Genomic DNA, 19,768 nt, shown 5'->3' on the forward strand with positions numbered 1-19,768 from the left:
AAGTGTCCACGGTCTTTTGGGGATCAGGCAAAACAGTCTTGTTTTTTGTTTTCTGGAGGTGGGGAATAAGCTGGGAAAGAGGGGGCGGGGCGGGTGATCAAGCATCCTTCTCCCGATCATACAGGGGTCTGAGCACTATGTTTTAAAGCTAACCATTAACACAAAATGTCTTTTTGGGCTCCAGTGACTATGTCCAGCCTTCTCACAACTCAGGCAGGCAAAAACAACCCCATCTCTGTTTTTTGGAGTTGGAAAATGAGCTGGGAAAGAGGGGGGTAGGTGATTGGGCAGGTTTCTCCTGATCATACAAGGGTCTGAGCACCTTGTTTTTAAGCCAACCATTTACACAAAATGACTTTTTGGCATCCAGGGACAATGTTCAGCATCTCAGAAATTCACCCAGACAGAAATAAAGTGCAAAAGAACATGAATCCCAAGGGAGAGGATGCTGTATCGTTCTGGCATTTTAAAATGTATCTGTGTTGTGGCATTACCTAAGGAAGAAAAGGCCACAGAACTTGCACAATTAGTAACATTGTTCCTGTATTTCCCACTGCATGAGCTCTATGCTCCCAATGAGTCTGGCCTGTAGAAGGAGAGAGAACTCCTTGAGCAGGGATTCCCAACCAGGGGTCCACAGACTCCAGGGGGTCCATGGAAGCTCCAATTGGGGTCTGCAGCCTTTCCCTTCCTGCCTTAATGGACTTGGCCACAGATTAGAGAATCGGATGCTCCTGTTGTTCCCCCAGCTGAGTATGAATGAGTTATCTTGTGGTTTCTGCACCTGGGAGGGAGTAGAGCATGCATGCCTACTTCTACCTTAAACCACTTCCTGTTTCCACCCCATCCTCTTTGAGCCTGTCTATGAATGTGTGTTGTGATGTTGTGTGTGTGTTGTGTGTTGTGTGTGTTGTGACTTCCACTGGCATATTACTTGGGGGCCTGGCAAGGAGGTGTGGCCAGCTGATTTAATTTCTGGGGTTCCTCAAAGCCTGAAATTATTTCAGGGGCTTTTCCACAGGCAAAAGGCTGAAAAAGGCTGACCTAGAACTTGACAGAGAGTTTTTTTTTCCAGGTGTGTGATGGTCCCAACCAGGGATAAATTTCATATTAAGACTTTTCCTTTTAGGAGGGTTTGATAGACTCCTCTCAGCTTGCTCCTTCTCTTAGCTGTTTGCTGGGCTTTAAAGAGGCTGCAGAAGACATCCTCTACTGTTTTGGCTTGGGGCTGGTTGGTTTCTTCTGCAGACCAGTTTAAACTGGGTTGCAAGAGAAGTCAACCCAGGATCAGTCTCAACTGTGATTGGCTCCTCTTGAAGCTTGGTTTAATTTGAGCTGCAAGAAAGGATCAGCCAGAGTGGCAGGAGCTGATAGCTCAATGCTGCCATGGCTGAGCCTGGTTTCCCTTGCAGCTTGTCTTGCAGCAAAGCTTCTACAGTAGCTTGGATCAGCTCGGACTTTGGGAGTTGAGAGCCTATGTTGGGGCTGACTCTGGTTGCAGCTCACTTTAAACTGAACTGCAAGAGAATTCAGTCCCGAATTAGTTGTGCCTACAGAGAGCACAGCATCTAGTGTGCAATTCCCTCCCTGAATTTTTCTCTGCTTATTTTATTTATTTGATTTTATTTTACTTACCACTCTTGAGAATCATCTCGTGGTGGGTTATAAGTAAAAAGTAAAGAACCCCAGTACAACATTAAAACCATAAAACATACACAGCGTACTCTGGCACCGCATACTCAGGGCTCCAATTCCCAGGGGTGCTGGTTGATCTTAACATTTTCTATAGTTCTAATAATTAGTTATGAGGCTGCTTAATTGTGGGATTGTGGAGAGGTCCCTTCAATCTTCCAAACCCTGGACTCAACCAAAGACCTGGTGGAAGAGCTCTGTTTTGCAGGCCCTGTGGAACCACAAAAGCTCCTGCAGGCCCCTCAGCTCTTTTGGGAGCTCATTCCACCAGGTCAGGGCCAAGACCAAAAAGGCCCTGACCCTGGTCATGGCCGGATGAACCTCCCATGGGTCAGGAATCATCAACAGATTAGTGCCCACAGGGAGCAAGGCCCTACAGGGAGTATAAGGCAATAGGCGGCCCCTCAGATATATGGGTCCCAGACTACAAAAGACCTTGAAGGTTAAGAACAAAACCTTGAACTTGATCCAAGCTGCAACTGGCAACCAATGCAGCTGCTGGATGTGGGCCCACCAAGATGTTCCAGTGAGGACCTTAGCAGCTGCATTTTGTATCAGCTACAATTTTGAGGTCAAGGACAAGGACAAGGGTAGGCCTACACAGAGCAAGTTACCAAAGTCTATCCTGGAGGTGAATATTGCAGGGATCACTGTTCCCAGATGTTCTAGTAGCCTTGCCTGGCAAAGATGGAAAAACACCAGGCGTGCTATTCTCATGATCTATGAATCCATAGTAAGGGAGGCATCTAAGATCACTTCCAGAGTCCTTGCACAGGGTGCGATAGTAAATTTGGTCTCAGTGAGGTTGGCCCTTGTGGAACCCTACATGGAAGTTCAAAGGGGCACGACAACTTTCCCTCTACTGTGACCTTCTGTTTATTTATTTATTTGTTTGTTTGTTTCCCACCACTCCCAACAATGGTTACAAAGTCCTCAATAAAAACCCAATAAAGCCCCCATTAAACAGACATTCAGAAATACAGCAAAACATAGTGAACAAGGCGATAAAAACAACTCAATCCCCACTCCTATAATCCAGTAACCTACTACAGGGGAAGGGAGGGGGAGAGCCCTTGCTGGCAAAACAACCCAGGTGTTCCGGTTCTGTAGAAAGAAGAACAGCCACTGAAGGGTGGTCCCACAAATCCAGGCCCCGGCAAGGCAGTGGGCCAACAGCTTATGATTGACTACATCAAATGTGGCTGACAGATCTAACAGTAAAAGAATGGCTGAGCCACCCCTATCCAGCTGACACCAGAGGTCATCCATCAAGACGGCCAACACTGTCTCCATCCCATGGCCAGGATGGAAGCCTGACTGTCAGAGATTGAAATAATTTAGGATTTCTGAAAATCACTTATCCTAATACTACCCTGGTATTGGGAGAGGGGATTTTTTGGGAAACTTGATTTTTTTCAGTTTAGTATACCTAAGCCAAAAACGGGAAGAGAATTGTACATCCCTATGGCAGTAGGAGGATGAGCCATTAAAGACCACATGGGGAACAAGAAGCTTTGCATTTATTTCAAGGTTGCATTTTAAACTTGTTTTCTATTTGTTATTGGGCACCATTTGTTAGAACTTGCCTTTGTTCACAGTATACTTTCTGAAGGGCACTGAAGATCTTATCTTTTGTCATGTGCATAGCAATTAAAATTTAGTTATACTTCTGTTTGTAAAATTGTTGGGATTATGATAAATACAACCTTGACAAGTATAGTACTTTGAATTTCTTTTTAAAGCAATTTTGTAATTGCTTGAAAATCACAACTGTAGTTTCATTTACTGGCTTGGATCCACCCCTCTGATTATAAAAATTAATTTAGGTAAGTTAAGTTAATAAATGTAGCCATAGTTCTGATCAGGTACACTTGCTTTTGTTCCTCAGAGTTTTATCTGTCTTTTTACAATCACATGGATAGGCATTCTTTTCCTGCAGGCTCTGGTTGATGCTGAGTCATTTAATTCCTTTGGGAGGAGAAACTTTATTCTTCCCTGTGGCTGTCTTGTGCCCGCTGTTGCCAGAGAGACTGCCCATAAGGAATTATCAGATTTTGGAGTTTAAGTAAAGTAAGTAAAACTGGGAATTATGGGGACTAGGATGCCAACTTATATAATAACTCCTGTTATGTATAATGACATTTGGGTCATAATTGATCCTGGAAAATATATTAATATGTAAAACTTCCCCACTAATATGTGAAGTTATATTCCATATGCTGTCCTACACTCAGAGGATTCAACACCACTTCCAATGTGTTCCCCTCCTAAAATAAACATTAAACTCCCTAAAATAGTCCATTAAACTCCCAATAAAAATGAATGAGGAAAATGCAACACTACATACTCAATGTAATGATGGAGCAGTTAAGGAATTGTTTACCAATCAGTGTGCTTTTTTAAAAAAAATCATGCCACTAGAACATTTGAAGTTAAAGTGAAAAAATTATGAGTAAGGTATAAGGAATCTCTGAAATTACATAGGATTTGTATTGTATTGTTTTCCTGTACAATAAATAACAAACAAAATATAATACCATTTTAAAGCCTAAATGGCATCAATGTCCAATTTAATTCCAGCTGAATTAACTGAATTCTATTTGATGCAAACATTGGATTGGTAAAGAACTGTTTAATACTATGCAATGCAATGGATAATTGACAACCAGATCTATAATTCCGCAAGTGTTAAGAAGTTTGATATTTCAGTCAAGAAGCACTATATTTACAGAGCTGTGAAAATTACTGTACATTTTCAAATGAAGAAAATGAGTTTAAAGGGATCAAAGAAAAAAATGCTGCATAATGATAGATATTTAAATTGTACTAAAAAGCATATTCTCAGAAATGTGACTGCCAGTGCAATTAAAGAATCCAGTGTTGACTGCAAAAGCTATACAGCACAAGTACCATTTGCTAGCTAAAAATGCCATCTTAAGTGCCATCCCCATCTAGGTCCACTGAAAACGAGGCACCTGGGGAAAAGGCAAGTTGCTCATGGAGAGCTGCTGGCAAAGTGAGGGGGTTTTCTTTCTTTTTTGCCTCTTCTAAGGCTGCTGTGTGTGAGGACAGTATTTTGGGGTGAGTTGGTGTTTTGTAGCCTGCTTGAGAGTGGTTTCTATTGAGTGTTTTTGTTTGTGGCTGAGAAAGGGTGTGCTGGGCATGAAGTGCAGCAAAGGAATTGTAAGCACCACACTGTGCTGGGCTGTGACCCTGTGAGTTCAAAGGCTCATCCTATTCAGAGGCCAAAGGGCTCATAGAATCATAGAATCATAGAGTTGGAAGGGACATCATGGGTCATCTAGTCCAACCCCCTGCACTATGCAGGACACTCACATCCCTGTCGCTCATCTACTGTAACCTGCCACCCCCTGCAGACATGTATCCTAAATAAACCTACTTGATGTTAGCTAGCTGCCTTGTGACTGTTCTTTGTTCTTTACACTTCATGCTACATAACATTATGGCCTGCAGCAGAAGAGAGTAGGCCAGAATTTAACTGAAGGAAACTGCAAACTTCTTTGCAGGCCCAAGCTAGAGAAAGAATTCCAGAGCAGCTGCAAACACTATTGAAGAACATATGGGGAAGAAGCAGTCTTTCGTTTCTTTAATTTAATATTTGGGACATTCTCTTTTTCCCTTGCATTAATGGACTTTGTTTGCTAAAATTTGCCTTTGTTCTGAACATTCTTCCTGAAGGGAACTGAAGATCCTGTCTCTTTGAAGGTTGATATGTTCATAGACATTATCATTCAGTTTTATCGTTAATTGTAAAGTTGCTAGGTTTAAGATAAATATTTAATACCTTTAATGCTTTTTTCCCTCTATACATTTGAAGCAATTTCAAATTTGTTTGACAAGCCGTAAGGGTGCTGTCATTTATTGATTTGAACCCCTTCCCATTAAAAAAGATTATACAAACAAACAATCCAAACCAATGATACTAATTTATATGAAGTAGCAGGCATCTATATATATATCTTGAACATGTCTTGTAGCGACAGAAGTGTCTATAGTAAAGCTAAACAGTCTGCATTCAGAATAATAATGATTGGGTAACAGTTGCATTTCCAGTAGTATAACAGGCATTACTTAGCATCTCATAGAGAAACACAGTAAGGATGCCATTTTGAAATCATAGAATCATAGAATCATAGAGTTGGAAGGGGCCATACAGGCCATCTAGTCCAATCCCCTGCTCAATGCAGGATCAGCCCAAAGCATCCAAGAAAAGTGTGCATCCAACCTTTGCTTGAAGATTGCCAGTGAGGGGGAGCTCACTACCTCCTTAGGCAGCCTATTCCACTGCTGAACTACTCTGACTGTGAAAATTTTTTTCCTGATATCTAGCCTATATCGTTGTAAGGTAAAGGTAAAGGTATCCCCTGTGCAAGCACCGAGTCATGTCTGACCCTTGGGGTGACGCCCTCTAGTGTTTTCATGGCAAACTAAATACGGGGTGGTTTGCCAGTGCCTTCCCCAGTCATTACCGTTTACCCCCAGCAAGCTGACCTCGGAAGGATGGAAGGCTGAGTTAACCATGAGCCGGCTGCTGGGATTGAACTCCCAGCCTCATGGGCAAAGCTTTCAGACGGCTGCCTTACCACTCTGCGCCACAAGAGGCTCTTTATCGTTGTACTTGTAGTTTAAACCCATTACCGCATGTCCTCTCATCTGCAGCCAATGGGAACAGCATCCTGTCCTCCTCCAAATGACAACCTTTCAAATACTTAAAGAGGGCTATCATGTCCCCTCTCAACCTCCTTTTCTCCAGGCTGAACATTCCCAAGTCCCTCAACCTATCTTCATAGGGCTTAGTCCCTTGGCCCCAGATAATCCTCGTTGCTCTCCTCTGTACCCTTTCAATTTTATCTACATCCTTCTTGAAGTAAAGCCTCCAGAACTGCACACAGTACTCCAAGTGTGGTCTGACCAAGTGCCGTATACAATGGGACTATGACATCTTGTGATTTTAATGTGATGCGCCTGTTGATACAGCCCAAAATGGCATTTGCCTTTTTTACCGCTGCATCACACTGCCTGCTCATGTTTAGTTTACAATCCACAAGTACCCTAAGGTCTCGTTCACACACAGTGTTACCTAGAAGCGTATCCCCCATCCAGTAGGTAAGCTTTTCATTTTTCTGACCCAGATGCAGAACTTTACACTTATCTTTATTAAATTGCATCTTGTTCCATTGTGTTCAGATCTCGTTGAACTCTGTCTCTATCTTCCTGAGTATTTGCCAGTCCTCCCAATTTGGTGTCATCTGCAAACTTGATGATTAGTCCCTCCACCCCTCATCTAGACCATTAATAAATATGTTAAAAAGTACCGGACCGAGCACTGAGCCCTGAGGTACCCCGCTACTCACCTCCCTCCAGTCTGATAAAACACTATTGACAACAACTCTTTGAGTACGGTTGTCTAACCAATTCCCTATCCACCTAACTATCTGAAAATCCAGATTGCAGTCCTTCAATTTATCGATCAGAACATCATGGGGAACCTTATCAAAAGCTTTACTAAAATCCAAGTAAACGACATCAACTGAATTTCCATGATCCAGCAAACCTGTTACTTGGTCAAAAAAGGAAATCAGGTTGGTCTGACAGGACCTGTTGGTCAAAAAAGGAAATCAGGTTGGTCTGACAGGACCTGTTGGCTGACTTCCGTGGATCACCAAATGGTCCTCCAGATGTTTGAAGATTGCTCCCTTTAATATCTGCTCCACAACAGAGGTCAGACTCACTGGTCTGTAGTTTCCCGGGTCATCCTTCCTCCCTTTTTTGAAGATCGGGATAATGTTTTCTCTCTTCCAGTCCTCCGGGACATCTCCAGTCCTTAAAGAGGTCCCAAAGATTATGAACAAGGGTTCTGCAAGTTCTCTGGAAAGTTCTTTGAGCACTCTCGGGTGCATTTCATCCAGCCCAGGGGATTTGAACTCATCCAGTGCAGCTAAATGCCTCTCGACAACCACTCTGTCCATGTCAACCTTCCACCCAGACACTATCTCTTGGCTACTACCATCTCTAGATGTGCCTAAACTCTTTGACCTGTGGGAAAAAACAGATGCAAAATAGGCGCTAAGCCTTTCTGCTTTCTCTGCATCTTCCGTTAGAGTTTGTCTATCCACACCCAACAATGGGCCTATTGCCTCCTTTACTTTATATTTTCTCCTCACATAACTGAAAAATCTTTTCTTGTTACAGTGGGCTTCCATGGCCAATCTTAGCTCACTCTCAGCTTTGGCCTTTCTGGTGATTGATCTACAGTGCCTAGTAACCTGTAAGTACTCTTCTTTAGAGCTCTGTCTTTCCCTCCGTGTTCTGAACATTTCCCTTTTCTTTCTTAGTTCCTCTTGAAGTTCTCTGTTCATCCAAATAGGCTTCTTAGAGCTCCTGCAGTGTTTTCGTCTTTCTGGGATAGTCATTGATTGAGCATGCAATAGCTCTTGTTTGAGTAGTGCCCACCCTTCACATGCTCCCTTCCAGCATTCTCGTCCATGGTATGACACTCATCATGTCTCTGAGTTTATTAAAGTTTGCCCTACAAAAATCCAACATCCGCATCTGGCTACAAGCTTCCTTACCTCCCCATCTCAAAAGGAATTCTATGAGGACATGGTCACTTCCCCCTAGGGTCCCTACCTCCTTCACCTCATCCACCAACTCTTGCCTGTTGATCAGTATTAAGTCCAGTATGGCTGAACCTCTTGTGGGTTCATCTACCATTTGATAAATGAAATTGTCAGCCAGGCAGGTCAGAAAGTTGCATGACTGAGGAAATGTAGTAGCTTAATCATTCTGGTAGGCATGTCAAACTGAAATGTTTTCACCAAATGCCCACAAAGCACAGCCTTGACTTTTCATCACAAAAATGTCAATTCCACCGAAAATTGACACCAAACAATTCCACACTAATTATACATTAAAATTATAAACCACAGGCAGTCCATAATTCTGAAACTACATGATTTGTAAACATTAAATTTGTACTTTCATGGCTTTACTTTGGCTGCGCAATAGATATTTGGTATAGTCATAAAACTTAATTCTTGGTTCAGTTTTCTAGATCTGAAATAGTCATTTCAAAGGCCTTCATTATGAGCTATAAACAGTTTTTTTTTTTTTACGGAGTACTGATGTGTGCTCTGTGCAAAGAGAATGAAAGTGCTGGGGAAATGAAGGATAGTGTGCCCTGTGAGAGCCTGCTGGTTCTTTCTATCACCCTTTTCCAAATTAGGGATTTGGCTGCAATCACTGCTTGTTTGGGGACAGGTCTAATTCTGGCTTCCAGATGAAATGGAGCCCTGTCTGGGCCGGCCCCATGTCTGCTGCCGCTCAGGGCCTCAGTTGCCCTGCAGCAAGGGAATGTGGAGAAATCTGCATTCCCTTTTTATCCCTAGACTAGAACAGGGCATATGTTGGGCCTGGGACATCTAGAAGTGTAAAATCCAGGCTATCTCAGGCTTTCCCTGCCCTTGCAACCACTCCCGAGCATCAATTCTGCTGGCTCCTGCTTTCTCCCTCCCTTGCTAGGCTGCCTGCTCAGGCCACCTAGTCCTCCTGCTTTTGCTGCTGCTGACAGAGGCTGGCCTGGCTTCTCTCCACCCTTGCCTTCAAAACCTCCTTTGAAGCCACGTGGAGCATTAAAATTAAGTAATCACTCCTCAAAAATTAAAAAAAAATGCTTCTCACAGCTCTGTTGCACTGTGAGGCAACTATCCCAAGGCTAAAAATCAGGAAGCAGCATGACATAATGTCCTCCATGCAGAAGACATCCCAGTGTTGCTTTTTCACACACCTCCAGTCAGCCAAGTGATGATGGCCTTTAGCACGGGTTTCTGTAGTAACCTATAATGGAAATGTCTCTGCTGTGTTTTGCTCCAGGGGATTAAAAGCAAAGTTTTATCCAGATGAAAGCCTTTGCTTTACCAAGAGCTGATCTTATTAGGAAGAATATAGAGGCCAACCATCATCCATATTTATATATTTATTTACAACTCATAACTATGGTTTCCAGCATGGTCAAACAATGCCCTTGATGGAAATCAGTGATACATTGTTATTATCTAGGTATAGTCTAACACCAAGCCCAGGAAACCAGGGGGATGGAAGACCCGATCAAATACCCCGGGGCGTCTGCCCAGCCGCAACAAGAAGAGCTCCATTTTGCAAGCCCTGCAGAACCCCAAAAGCTCTGTCAGGGCCCGCAGCTCTTCTGGAAACTCATTCCACCAGATAGGGGTCAGGACCTTAAAAGCCCTGGCCCTGGTCAAGGCCAGGCACGCTTCCCGGGGCCCCAGGACCATCAGCAGATTTGTACCTGCAGAGCAGTGGGTCCTGCGGGGAGCATACGTAAGTAAGTAGGGCCAAGCCATGTATAGCCTTAAAGGTCAAGACAAATACCTTGAACTTGATCTGGAAGCAAACTGGCAACCAATGTAGCTGTCTCAGCAAGGGCTGGACATGAGCCTTCCAAGATGACTTAGTGAGGACTTGTGCAGCTGCATTCTGTATCAGTTGCATTTTCTGGGTCAAGGACAAATGTAGGCCCGCGTACAGCGAGTTGCAGAAGTCTAACCTGGAAGTGACCATTGCATGGATCACAGTGGCCAGGTAGGGCACTAGTAGCCGAGCCTGGCACAGATGAAAAAATGGCTTCCGGGCTAACTTGATGACCTGAGCCTCCATGGATAGTAAGGCATCAAAGAGCACTCCCAGCTTCCTGGCTAGAGGTGAAGATGTTAGTTGCACCCCATCTAGGCTTGGAAGATGTGCTTCTTGATCCTGCCACCTTTGGCCAGCCACAAGACATCCATTTTGGAGGAATTGAGTTTCAGGCGACTCTTCCTGATCGATCCAGCCACTGCTTCGAAACAACTGGCAAATGGCTATGGGGGGAACACCCGTATGACTGTCCATCAGGAGATAGAGGTGGGTGTCATCAGCATACTGATGACAACCAAACCATAACTCCTGACCAACTAAGCAAGAAGGTGCATGTAGATGTTAAAGAGTGTAGGGAAGAGCACTGCTCCCTGTGACACCCCGCAAAGTAGTGAGAAGATAAGCCCACCTCTACCACAACCTTCTGTGACTTGTTCTCACTTAAGGGCTGTTCCTCCTATCCCCATGTTGGCAAGGTGGCGGGCCAAAAGCTTATGACTGACCACATCAAATGAGGCTGATAGATCTAATAATATGAGTATGGCCAATCTCCCTTGACCCTGTTGGTGCTGGAGATGATCCATTAAATGTAACCATCATGGTCTCCATCCCATGGCCAGGATGGAAGCCAGACTGGTATGGGTCTAGAGCCGAAGTTTCCTCCAAAAATGCCAGGAGCTGGTCCACAGCATCACTTTCAACCACCTTACCCAGGAATGCTAAATGCAATACTGGGCAGTAGCTGGTGGGGCTCCATGGATCCAGTGATGTTTTGTTTCAGAAGAGGGCGAACCACCACTGCCTTGGTCTGTTAGTTGCAGTCATTGACATGAAAGAGTTATGGCTTAAAGGATGAAGGGCTTATTACAGTGTGTTCATTGATATACTACACACAGTAGTTTCTTCTACATTTTCTCTGGCCATTTGGGGAACAGTATGAATGGTTGGCTGCTGGTACTCTCCTATTCAGACTTCTCTAGCCAAACCTTGTTTCTGAAGGATGCATGCTGAGTGGGAACAAACTCATCTTACTATATGTCTGTTCAGGAATGGAGCTCCAATGAAAGCCACCTATTGAGTGTTGACCAAACCCCAGGTTAACTCTTTGGCAGTCATATGTGCACAGTGTTCATATTTACTTCCATCTGGTTTTCAAATACTAGCACTAATTCTGTTTCACTGCAATTCCTGGAACAAAGTTGATAGGTATAAATTTTCAGAGTTTTGTATTTTGAGGAAGATATTAAATGCTAGATCTGAAAGAGGTTCCCAACTTGGCTGTATAATAGTATGAACATAAAATATCTTGTACAGAAAGACATGTCATAGGAACAGCAAATACCTATGCTCTGACAAAAGACAGTGGTGTCTTTCAACATCAGTCTTTCAACATCATGTCTGTATTCCAACATCAGTCTTTCTGATGTTGAAATGCAGATGAGTAAGAAAACTCTGCAGAGGAGAAGGCATTAAATTTGAGTTGCTGTAGTTTCCATTGATTTGGCAAGTTAAGGCCACTTTTATCCATTGGATCATACTTTAAGAGGAGGAAGCAGGGATGAGCTCCAAGGCAATCTCTTTAAGGAGCAGTGGACTGGGCACACAAACAAATCTGCATCAGAGACTACCTTTCAATAATTCTCTCAACTGGTAGCAAGGAGAAGCATGTGCTACCCATTGGCCTGATTTTTCAGGTCTTTCTTCCTCCCCAGTATATCTAGTAGGTTTCCCCTCTCAACAACCAAGTTGTTAAAAACATCCTTACATTCTTTAGACCAAATTCTTGTAAGCCACACAAAGTAAACTTGCACATTTTCAACCTTGTTCAGATATATGCCTCCTGTCTTCCCTCTGCACCTTTATGTGAGCCCAAGACATGCACATGTCTCTCAAATGATATCAGCAGAGCATGTGGCAGATTACTAACTTAATATATGAACATAACATAATAACAAAATGCAACTAGTGCGAGACAAAATACTGGCTGCATTTTACCTGTTCTTGTTGAAGGTCCTCTAGATATTTCTAAAGAACAAGGTTTCTTGGTTACTGCTGTATCTAGAAAATCACAGAGATCATCCTCATTTTCTGCAGGAAATGTTTCAGAAGAAGCAGATGGTACTGCTTCCAGTGTATAACTCCTCTTCTTTGGAAACGACTCCTGAAATACAGAAAAAACTGTATTCAAAATGATCTTATTGAAGATAGGAAAAATGGGAAGGAAATGTTAAAAACTGCAACAAATGTAGTTTTAAAATTACTAGAATAACATCTGTTTCATTTCATAAATTAATAGTAATCATTTTTAAACAGACTTTTCTCTCAAACAAAAAGCTATAATTGATGTAATGTACTATTTTAAAATCATCAAAACAGCCTTGAAAAAGGATGGCAGAATAATCAGTAAGCTTCCCAAATATCATTTTCATCATCATGCGAGCATACTGCTACACAGAATTTCAAAACAAATAAACAGGTCACGGAACTAGGGAGCTAAGGAATCTATAATATAAATTTTGACCATGTGAGAAAGATCTGTGGGAGAGAAGGAAATAATACTGTATCCAACGCTTTACTTTCATTTTTTCTGTGTTCTAGATAGAAGGCAACTTTTTTCAGTTTACTGACAGCTTATGATTAGTATTACAGCTTTTATAAGCAGTACATAATATTACAATTTTAATAAGGAGGACATGTGAAAATAGATGTAAAACTTTTTTCAAGAAATCTGCTAGCTGTTGTCTTATGATTGTCACTTTCTGATTAGTCAATTAGAGATGATTCAGTCTTCAAACTCTTTTAACTAATTCAAATTGTCAGAGCTGTCCACAGTTATATGTAGAATAAAGATGGCTGTATATCAGTTACTTTGGCACTGATTAGCAGAAATTATTTCCAATGAGAATTTACATAAAAACAAATTCTAAAAAATTCTCTGGAGAGTGAAGTATCACTAATGGTATTCAAACAGGAATGAAAATGATTAACAAGTAATCAGTATCTCGATACCTCAAACAAACAAAAACAACTCACGGTGTTGGAATTGGCAAGATCTGTAGTGTGCCTGATTCAAAGGCATATGAAGAATATCCTACAGGAGGCACTGGAAAAAATGTGTATTTCGCTTAGGAACCTACTGATGTTTTTCAAATAATCTTCAGTGTCCTGCATGGAGTATTGTGTTCAGATTGGCTGCCTCCCAGTGAAGCGACTGCCGCGCTGTGGGGGGGAGGCGCCGACAGGCATTTGTGGGTGCCGGCACCCACTCCTCCCCCCGCAGCCACTCCCACTGGAGGGAGGCGCGCCTCCTGGAGGGAGGCATGCCTCTGGAACAAAAAAACCTCTGGGGGGAGGCGCAGGCGCCGGTGGGCATCTGCGGGCGCTGGCGCCCATGCCTCCCCCCCTCGCAGTGTGCTCTCACTGAGGGAGGTGTGCCTGCTGATTCCCCCACTGGTCCCTGGGCCTCCCTCACCCCCCCCCCCCAGTCCCCAGCCCAAAAAGTGTTGGGGACCACTGATCTAGAGTAAGGGGAATTTTTAACAGATGAGGAGGTTCAGAAGAGGTACAGGCTCCTGAACAAATAATTTGTTAGGATTTGTTACAAAAATGCATAGTGGCCTTAAGCCTTATTCAGCTTGAGGCTGCTAAGGCCCCTCCTGATGTATAAGAAACCTAGAGTGAATGGTAAAGAAGAATTCTTCCCCCCTGTAGAAATAGAACAAATCTTTTTTACGATGCCATAATTTTTTTGAAAAAAAAGATAAAAGCAGGGTGGCAAAAGCCCATGGCAAACAAACAATTCCCAGCCTTTTTCATGAAAATGTATAACCTTTCAGATTATGCTGAATTCCTTCAAATTTCCTTGGTCGATGCACCTGTAACCTCTCTGCAGTCACAGGGATTAGTTTCCGAAGATGGGGAAGGTAAAATCAGATATCACATGGATAGAAGGGCTGATAGAAGGGCTGATTTTGCTCATAGAAAAAGCAAATGAAGCTGTCGCTATGTCCATAAGAGCATCTACCATAGCTTCTATTACGTCCAGAGCTTCTATAGTATGGGCCAGAAAGTTAGTCAGATTAATTCTGGAATCTAATAAGAAATCAACCGAGGGAGTGTCTCATTTGTTGATAGCAGTTTGTTTTTTAGCTAATACAACTCTGGATTCAGTGATTTTTGCAGCCCAGAAGCTAATGGTGATCCCAATAGTATCATTACATCAGTCAGGGGTGTTGATTCATCTATTTGTGGACGATATCTTGATCTGACCGCAATCGAAACAAGAATCTGTAATTCACACAAGACAAACTATTGCTATTCTAATGGGTAGCCATGTTGGTCTGAAGTAGCACAATAAAATCAGAGTCCAGTAGCACCTTTAAGACCAACAAAGATTTATTCAGGGTGTGAGCTTTCAAGTGCAAGCACTCTTTGTCAGACTATGATCTCCTTACATGACAGGGAATATATAGCAAAAATCAATTCTGTTACATCAGTAGACTGTGTCACAACCAAATACAGCCAATGATAATCCTTTGTCAAAACAGCCAATCAATCCCCTAGAACTCAGTGTACTTTACAAAAACACAGTGAGAGACCATTCTAGAAAGATTTGGTTTCCTGGTGAATTTGGGAAAAAGTTTAATAATACCAACTCAGCGCCTAGAACATTTGGAAGTGTTACTGGACACTCAACAGTTATCAGTTTCAGATACAGATGACTATCCTACCCAGGATGAAATAATTGCTCTGTTCTAGGATGGAGTCCTAGAACCAGAGGAGAATGTCCACTGGTAAGAATCATAGAATCATAGAGTTGGAAGGGGCCATATAAGCCATCTAATCCAACCCCCTGCTCAACACAGGATCAGCCCAAAGCATCTTAAAGCATCCAAGAAAAGTGTGTATCCAACCTTTGCTTGAAGACTGCCAGTGAGGGGGAGCTCACCACCTCCTTAGGCAGCCTATTCCACTGCTGAACTACTCTGACTGTGAAAATTTTTTTCCTGATATCTAGCCTATATCGTTGTACTTGTAGTTTAAACCCATTACTGCGTGTCCTCTCATCTGCAGCCAACAGAAACAGCATCCTGCCCTCCTCCAAGTGACAACCTTTCAAATACTTAAAGAGGGCTATCATGTCCCCTCTCAACCTCCTAATCTCCAGGCTGAACATTCCCAAGTCCCTCAACCTATCTTCATAGGGCTTGGTCCCTTGGCCCCAGATCATCTTCGTCACTCTCCTCTGTACCCTTTCAATTTTATCTACGTCCTTCTTGAAGTGAGGCCTCCAGAACTGCACACAGTACTCCAGGTGTGGTCTGACTAGTGCCGTATACAATGGGAGTATGACATATTGTGATTTTGATGTGATGCCCCTGATGATACAGCCCAAAATGGAATTTTCCTTTTTTACCGCTGCATCACACTGCCTGCTCATGTTTAGTTTACAATCCACAAGTACCCCAAGGTCTCATTCACACACAGTGTTACCTAGAAGCGTATCCCCCATCCAGTAGGTATGCTTTTCATTTTTCTGACCCAGATGCAGAACTTTACACTTATCTTTATTAAATTGCATCTTGTTCTCATTTGCCCATTTTTCCATTGTGTTCAGATCTCGTTGAACTCTGTCTCTATCTTCTGGAGTATTTGCCAGTCCTCCCAATTTGGTGTCATCTGCAAACTTGATGAGTAGTCGCTCCACCCCCTCATCTAGATCATTAATAAATATGTTAAAAAGTACCGGGCTGAGCACCGAGCTCTGAGGTACCCCACTACTCACCTCCCTCCAGTATGATAAAACACCATTGACAACAACTCTTTGAGTGAAGTTCTCTAACCAATTCCCTATCCACCTAACTATCTGAAAATCCAGATTGCAGTCCTTCAATTTATCCATCAGAACATCATGGGGAACCTTATCAAAAGCTTTACTAAAATCCAAGTAAACGAAATCAACCGAATTTCCACTATGCAGCAAACCTGTCACTTGATCAAAAAAGGAAACCAGGTTGGTCTGACAGGACCTGTTGGCTGACTTCCTTGGATCACCAAACTGCCCTCCAGATGTTTGCAGATCACTCCCTTTAATATCTGCTCCATTATCTTCCCCACAACAGAGGTCAGACTCACTGGTCTGTAGTTTCCCGGGTCATCCTTCCTCCCTTTTTTGAAGATCAGGATAACATTTGCTCTCTTCCAGTCCTCCAGGACATCTCCAGTCCTTAAAGAGGTCCCGAAAATGATGGACAAGGGTTCTGCAAGTTCTCTGGAAAGTTCTTTGAGTACTCTCGGGTGCATTTCATCCAGCCCAAGGGATTTGAACTCATCCAGTGCAGCTAAATGCCTCTCGACAACCTCTCTATCCATGTCAACCTGCCACCCAGACACTATCCTTTGGCTACTGCCATCTCTAGATGTGCATAAACCATTTGATCTGTAGGAAAAAACAGATGTAAAATAGGTGCTAAACCTTTCTGCTTTCTCTGCATCTTCCGTTAGAAATAATTACCATGAAGAGTACTTCTCCCTGGGTTCTAGGACTCCATCTGGCCCATTCTGGGCGTTGTCTGTGTAAGCCACTAAATTACTGTATTACAAGTGTTTATATATGGAGTCAGTTAAACTTCCTTTTCCTGTTTTCTTCTCTTAAAAAAAAGAAGTTATATTAATTGTGTTAATGACAAGAGTTTTCTCCCTGAGCTGTGGAAGATTCAAAACTGAGTAGATTGGTGGTCTTACCAAGAAGACAGGAGGAGGAAGTAGAATTTTTTATTCCTGGCTTCCTAGCAACAGTGGTAAGAACCACCCATCAAGGATAGTCTTAGAACTCAGGGAGAAGTACCCTTCACAGTAATTACCAGTTGACAATTTCCTCAGAATTTGCCAAAGGTTGCTAGAGAATTTTTCTTTTATGCGACAACTGCAGGTAAACTTCCAATCATTTCAAGATGGAAGCAGCAAGAGCTACCAGATGTGGGCTTGTAGTTAGAGAAGCTAAGAGACTATGCTGCAGTGGCAAAATTCACTAATCTGATGAAAGAAGACTACTTGAAGAATTGATGAGTGCTGGTACTTTTTCTTAAAATATGTTGATGCATAGTTTAATAGATTTTTAGATTGTTGCTTCAACCTTTTTTTTTCTTTTCCTTATCTCTATACTAATCTAATATAAATAACAACTTCATTTTCTTTCTTTTAATTTCATGTGTTTTAACAATTGGAGGCAGAGGTGGCAGCTGTTGGGCATGTAGGGGCCCAGCATCCATAAGAAATCCAAATTAATTTGGATGTATCCAAACTGTTCAGCAAACCATTCAGTCTATGGTGGTGGAGGAGCAAGTGGGTTTCTGTGGGAAAACGTGGAACAATACTGAGGTATGATTCTTTCTAGAGATCATTCCTCCAAGAATTGGGGGGGGGGCATGGCAAAATTAGATATAGCTCTGGTATGAATGCCTACAGCAAACATTCAGTTCTGAAATTAAAACAATGCTATGTGCTTAAAGAATACTGTACCATAATAGTGTACCACAAATTTCCTACAGAATCTACATGTCTTGCTATTTGTTACTTCATACTCACTGACTGCAATGAGCAAGCAGGAAGTAAATTGAACTGGCAGGTGATCAAACATCCCTGATTGTATATATAACAAAATCAAGCTAAATATTTGATAGTTCAGTAATTTAGAGCACAATATTATACAGTTCACCACACTGTTCAGGTGTCATCATAGATTCTCCTTGCTGTCAGTGTTTGCTGACAAAAATATTTTATAACAGCATAGTAAGACAAACTGCATGCTAGTCATTGAATGAGAACAACTTACCATAGTGATTAACCACCATGCACATGCAATTTTAAGGGACCTAAACATGACAGGCATTATGTGTGATGTGAATCTCAGACATGATAGCAGGTGAGCACTTGGCCTCTCCTGAAGCAAGGTTCCCCTTGCTCGGAGGAAACACTATGGGCACAGACTTCTGCTTTGTTCCCCCCAGTTGTCCTGTAATGTGAGCTGTCTGCCTCCCCAGCAGGGTTGGGGCCATGGCTCAACATCCCCACAGCCTTGTAAGATGGCCCCCATGATGGTTCGCGCATGAAGATTTGACCAAAAGGAACCTCCCCAGGCCCAAACCACCAGCTGCGACAAAATTTTTAACATAAAAGTTATTTGTGCCAAACAATTGGCAATCTATAGATACAAACATAATTCAGACCAGCCCTCTAGTGCTAAAAGATCAAATATTTTTTCCCTGATTCCAACAGTAACCTGGCCCTAGCATTAGTGCTTGGCATGGTTCCACATGGTTCAGATATAATGGAGCCCTGAAAAAGACAGGGAAATTATGCCAGAACTTTGGACAAACTGCACCTCTTATTTCCTCAATGATACATTTTACAGAAGGAAACTGCTTTCGTTATTTACTTATTTAAGGTGGCCACCTTTTCAGACAATTTATTTTTGGGGGTAGCATAAATAAAGCTTTCAAAAGCCATCAAAATGACCAAAATCTCTCTCTATATATATTAAAAAGCCAAGTAATAAAACAGTACATAACACAAATAAAAACAAGAACAAAGCAACAATAAGAGAGACATATTATAGCCTGAATGCTATCTTAAGGCAAAGTGACAAAACCAGGAAAGAAGAATTTCATTCTCTCTGAAGACAAAATACATAGAAATCATGGATGGGTTTTGAACATTTTAAAACTAAGTTATCAAGCACATTAAAGTGTTAATAATTAGAGAATATTCTGAGGTCATTTTAAAAATACCGGCGAACTAGTAAATGATACTTTGCATTTGTTCACCCTTGAGTAATATTGGTACCACTCCAGTATCCATGGTTGACTCTACAATGAGGTAATTTAGGTGGCAGCAGCAGCCTCTGCTACCATATTGCCCCTACCCCTCTCATCGCTGCCGCTGCCCCACCTTCTTCAACTGGAGGCTAGAAGAATCCCTAATGGTCCTTCCTTCTCTTTCCCCAGAATTTTTTTAAACACAGCACAGCAAGCCATACATATTCAACTAGGTCCCCAAATAGGTGAGAGGGCATATGCAGCTTGCCACACTGAGTTTATGAATAACTGGGAAACAAGGAGAGAATGAATGGGAGTGGGTGACATCTGGTGGCAAGGACAGGTGGCTGGGGATACCAACACCTATATCATAGTATTTACCACCTATATCATAGTATTTTTTACCCCTGTCCAGATTTTCCTTTAATATCCAAATAACAACAGCAAACAATTTACAGGCCTGACAATTTTTAGGAAACAGCACTGAAGCTACTATAGCAGCCCATTATCATAAACAAAACTTATCAGTAATATGTATGCTACTAGTGATTTTTATCATTAAGATTATGTTTTATATGCCTTTAATC

General features: G+C 42.3%; 1 protein-coding gene across 8 annotated transcripts in view; it reads right to left on the minus strand.

Moving 5' to 3' along the window:
- The window catches only part of ANKS1B (ankyrin repeat and sterile alpha motif domain containing 1B), a 421,823-nt gene that overhangs the window by 320,291 nt on the left and 81,764 nt on the right, over nucleotides 1-19,768 (minus strand). For all 8 annotated transcript variants that reach the window (XM_077339156.1, XM_077339148.1, XM_077339147.1 and 5 more), the window contains one exon: nucleotides 12,361-12,526. In XM_077339156.1, the coding sequence (XP_077195271.1) occupies nucleotides 12,361-12,526 (166 nt within the window). The remainder of the gene's footprint in view (nucleotides 1-12,360; nucleotides 12,527-19,768) is intronic.

This window comes from Paroedura picta, chromosome 5, assembly GCF_049243985.1.
Source record: "Paroedura picta isolate Pp20150507F chromosome 5, Ppicta_v3.0, whole genome shotgun sequence".
Classification (NCBI taxonomy): Eukaryota; Metazoa; Chordata; class Lepidosauria; order Squamata; family Gekkonidae; genus Paroedura; species Paroedura picta.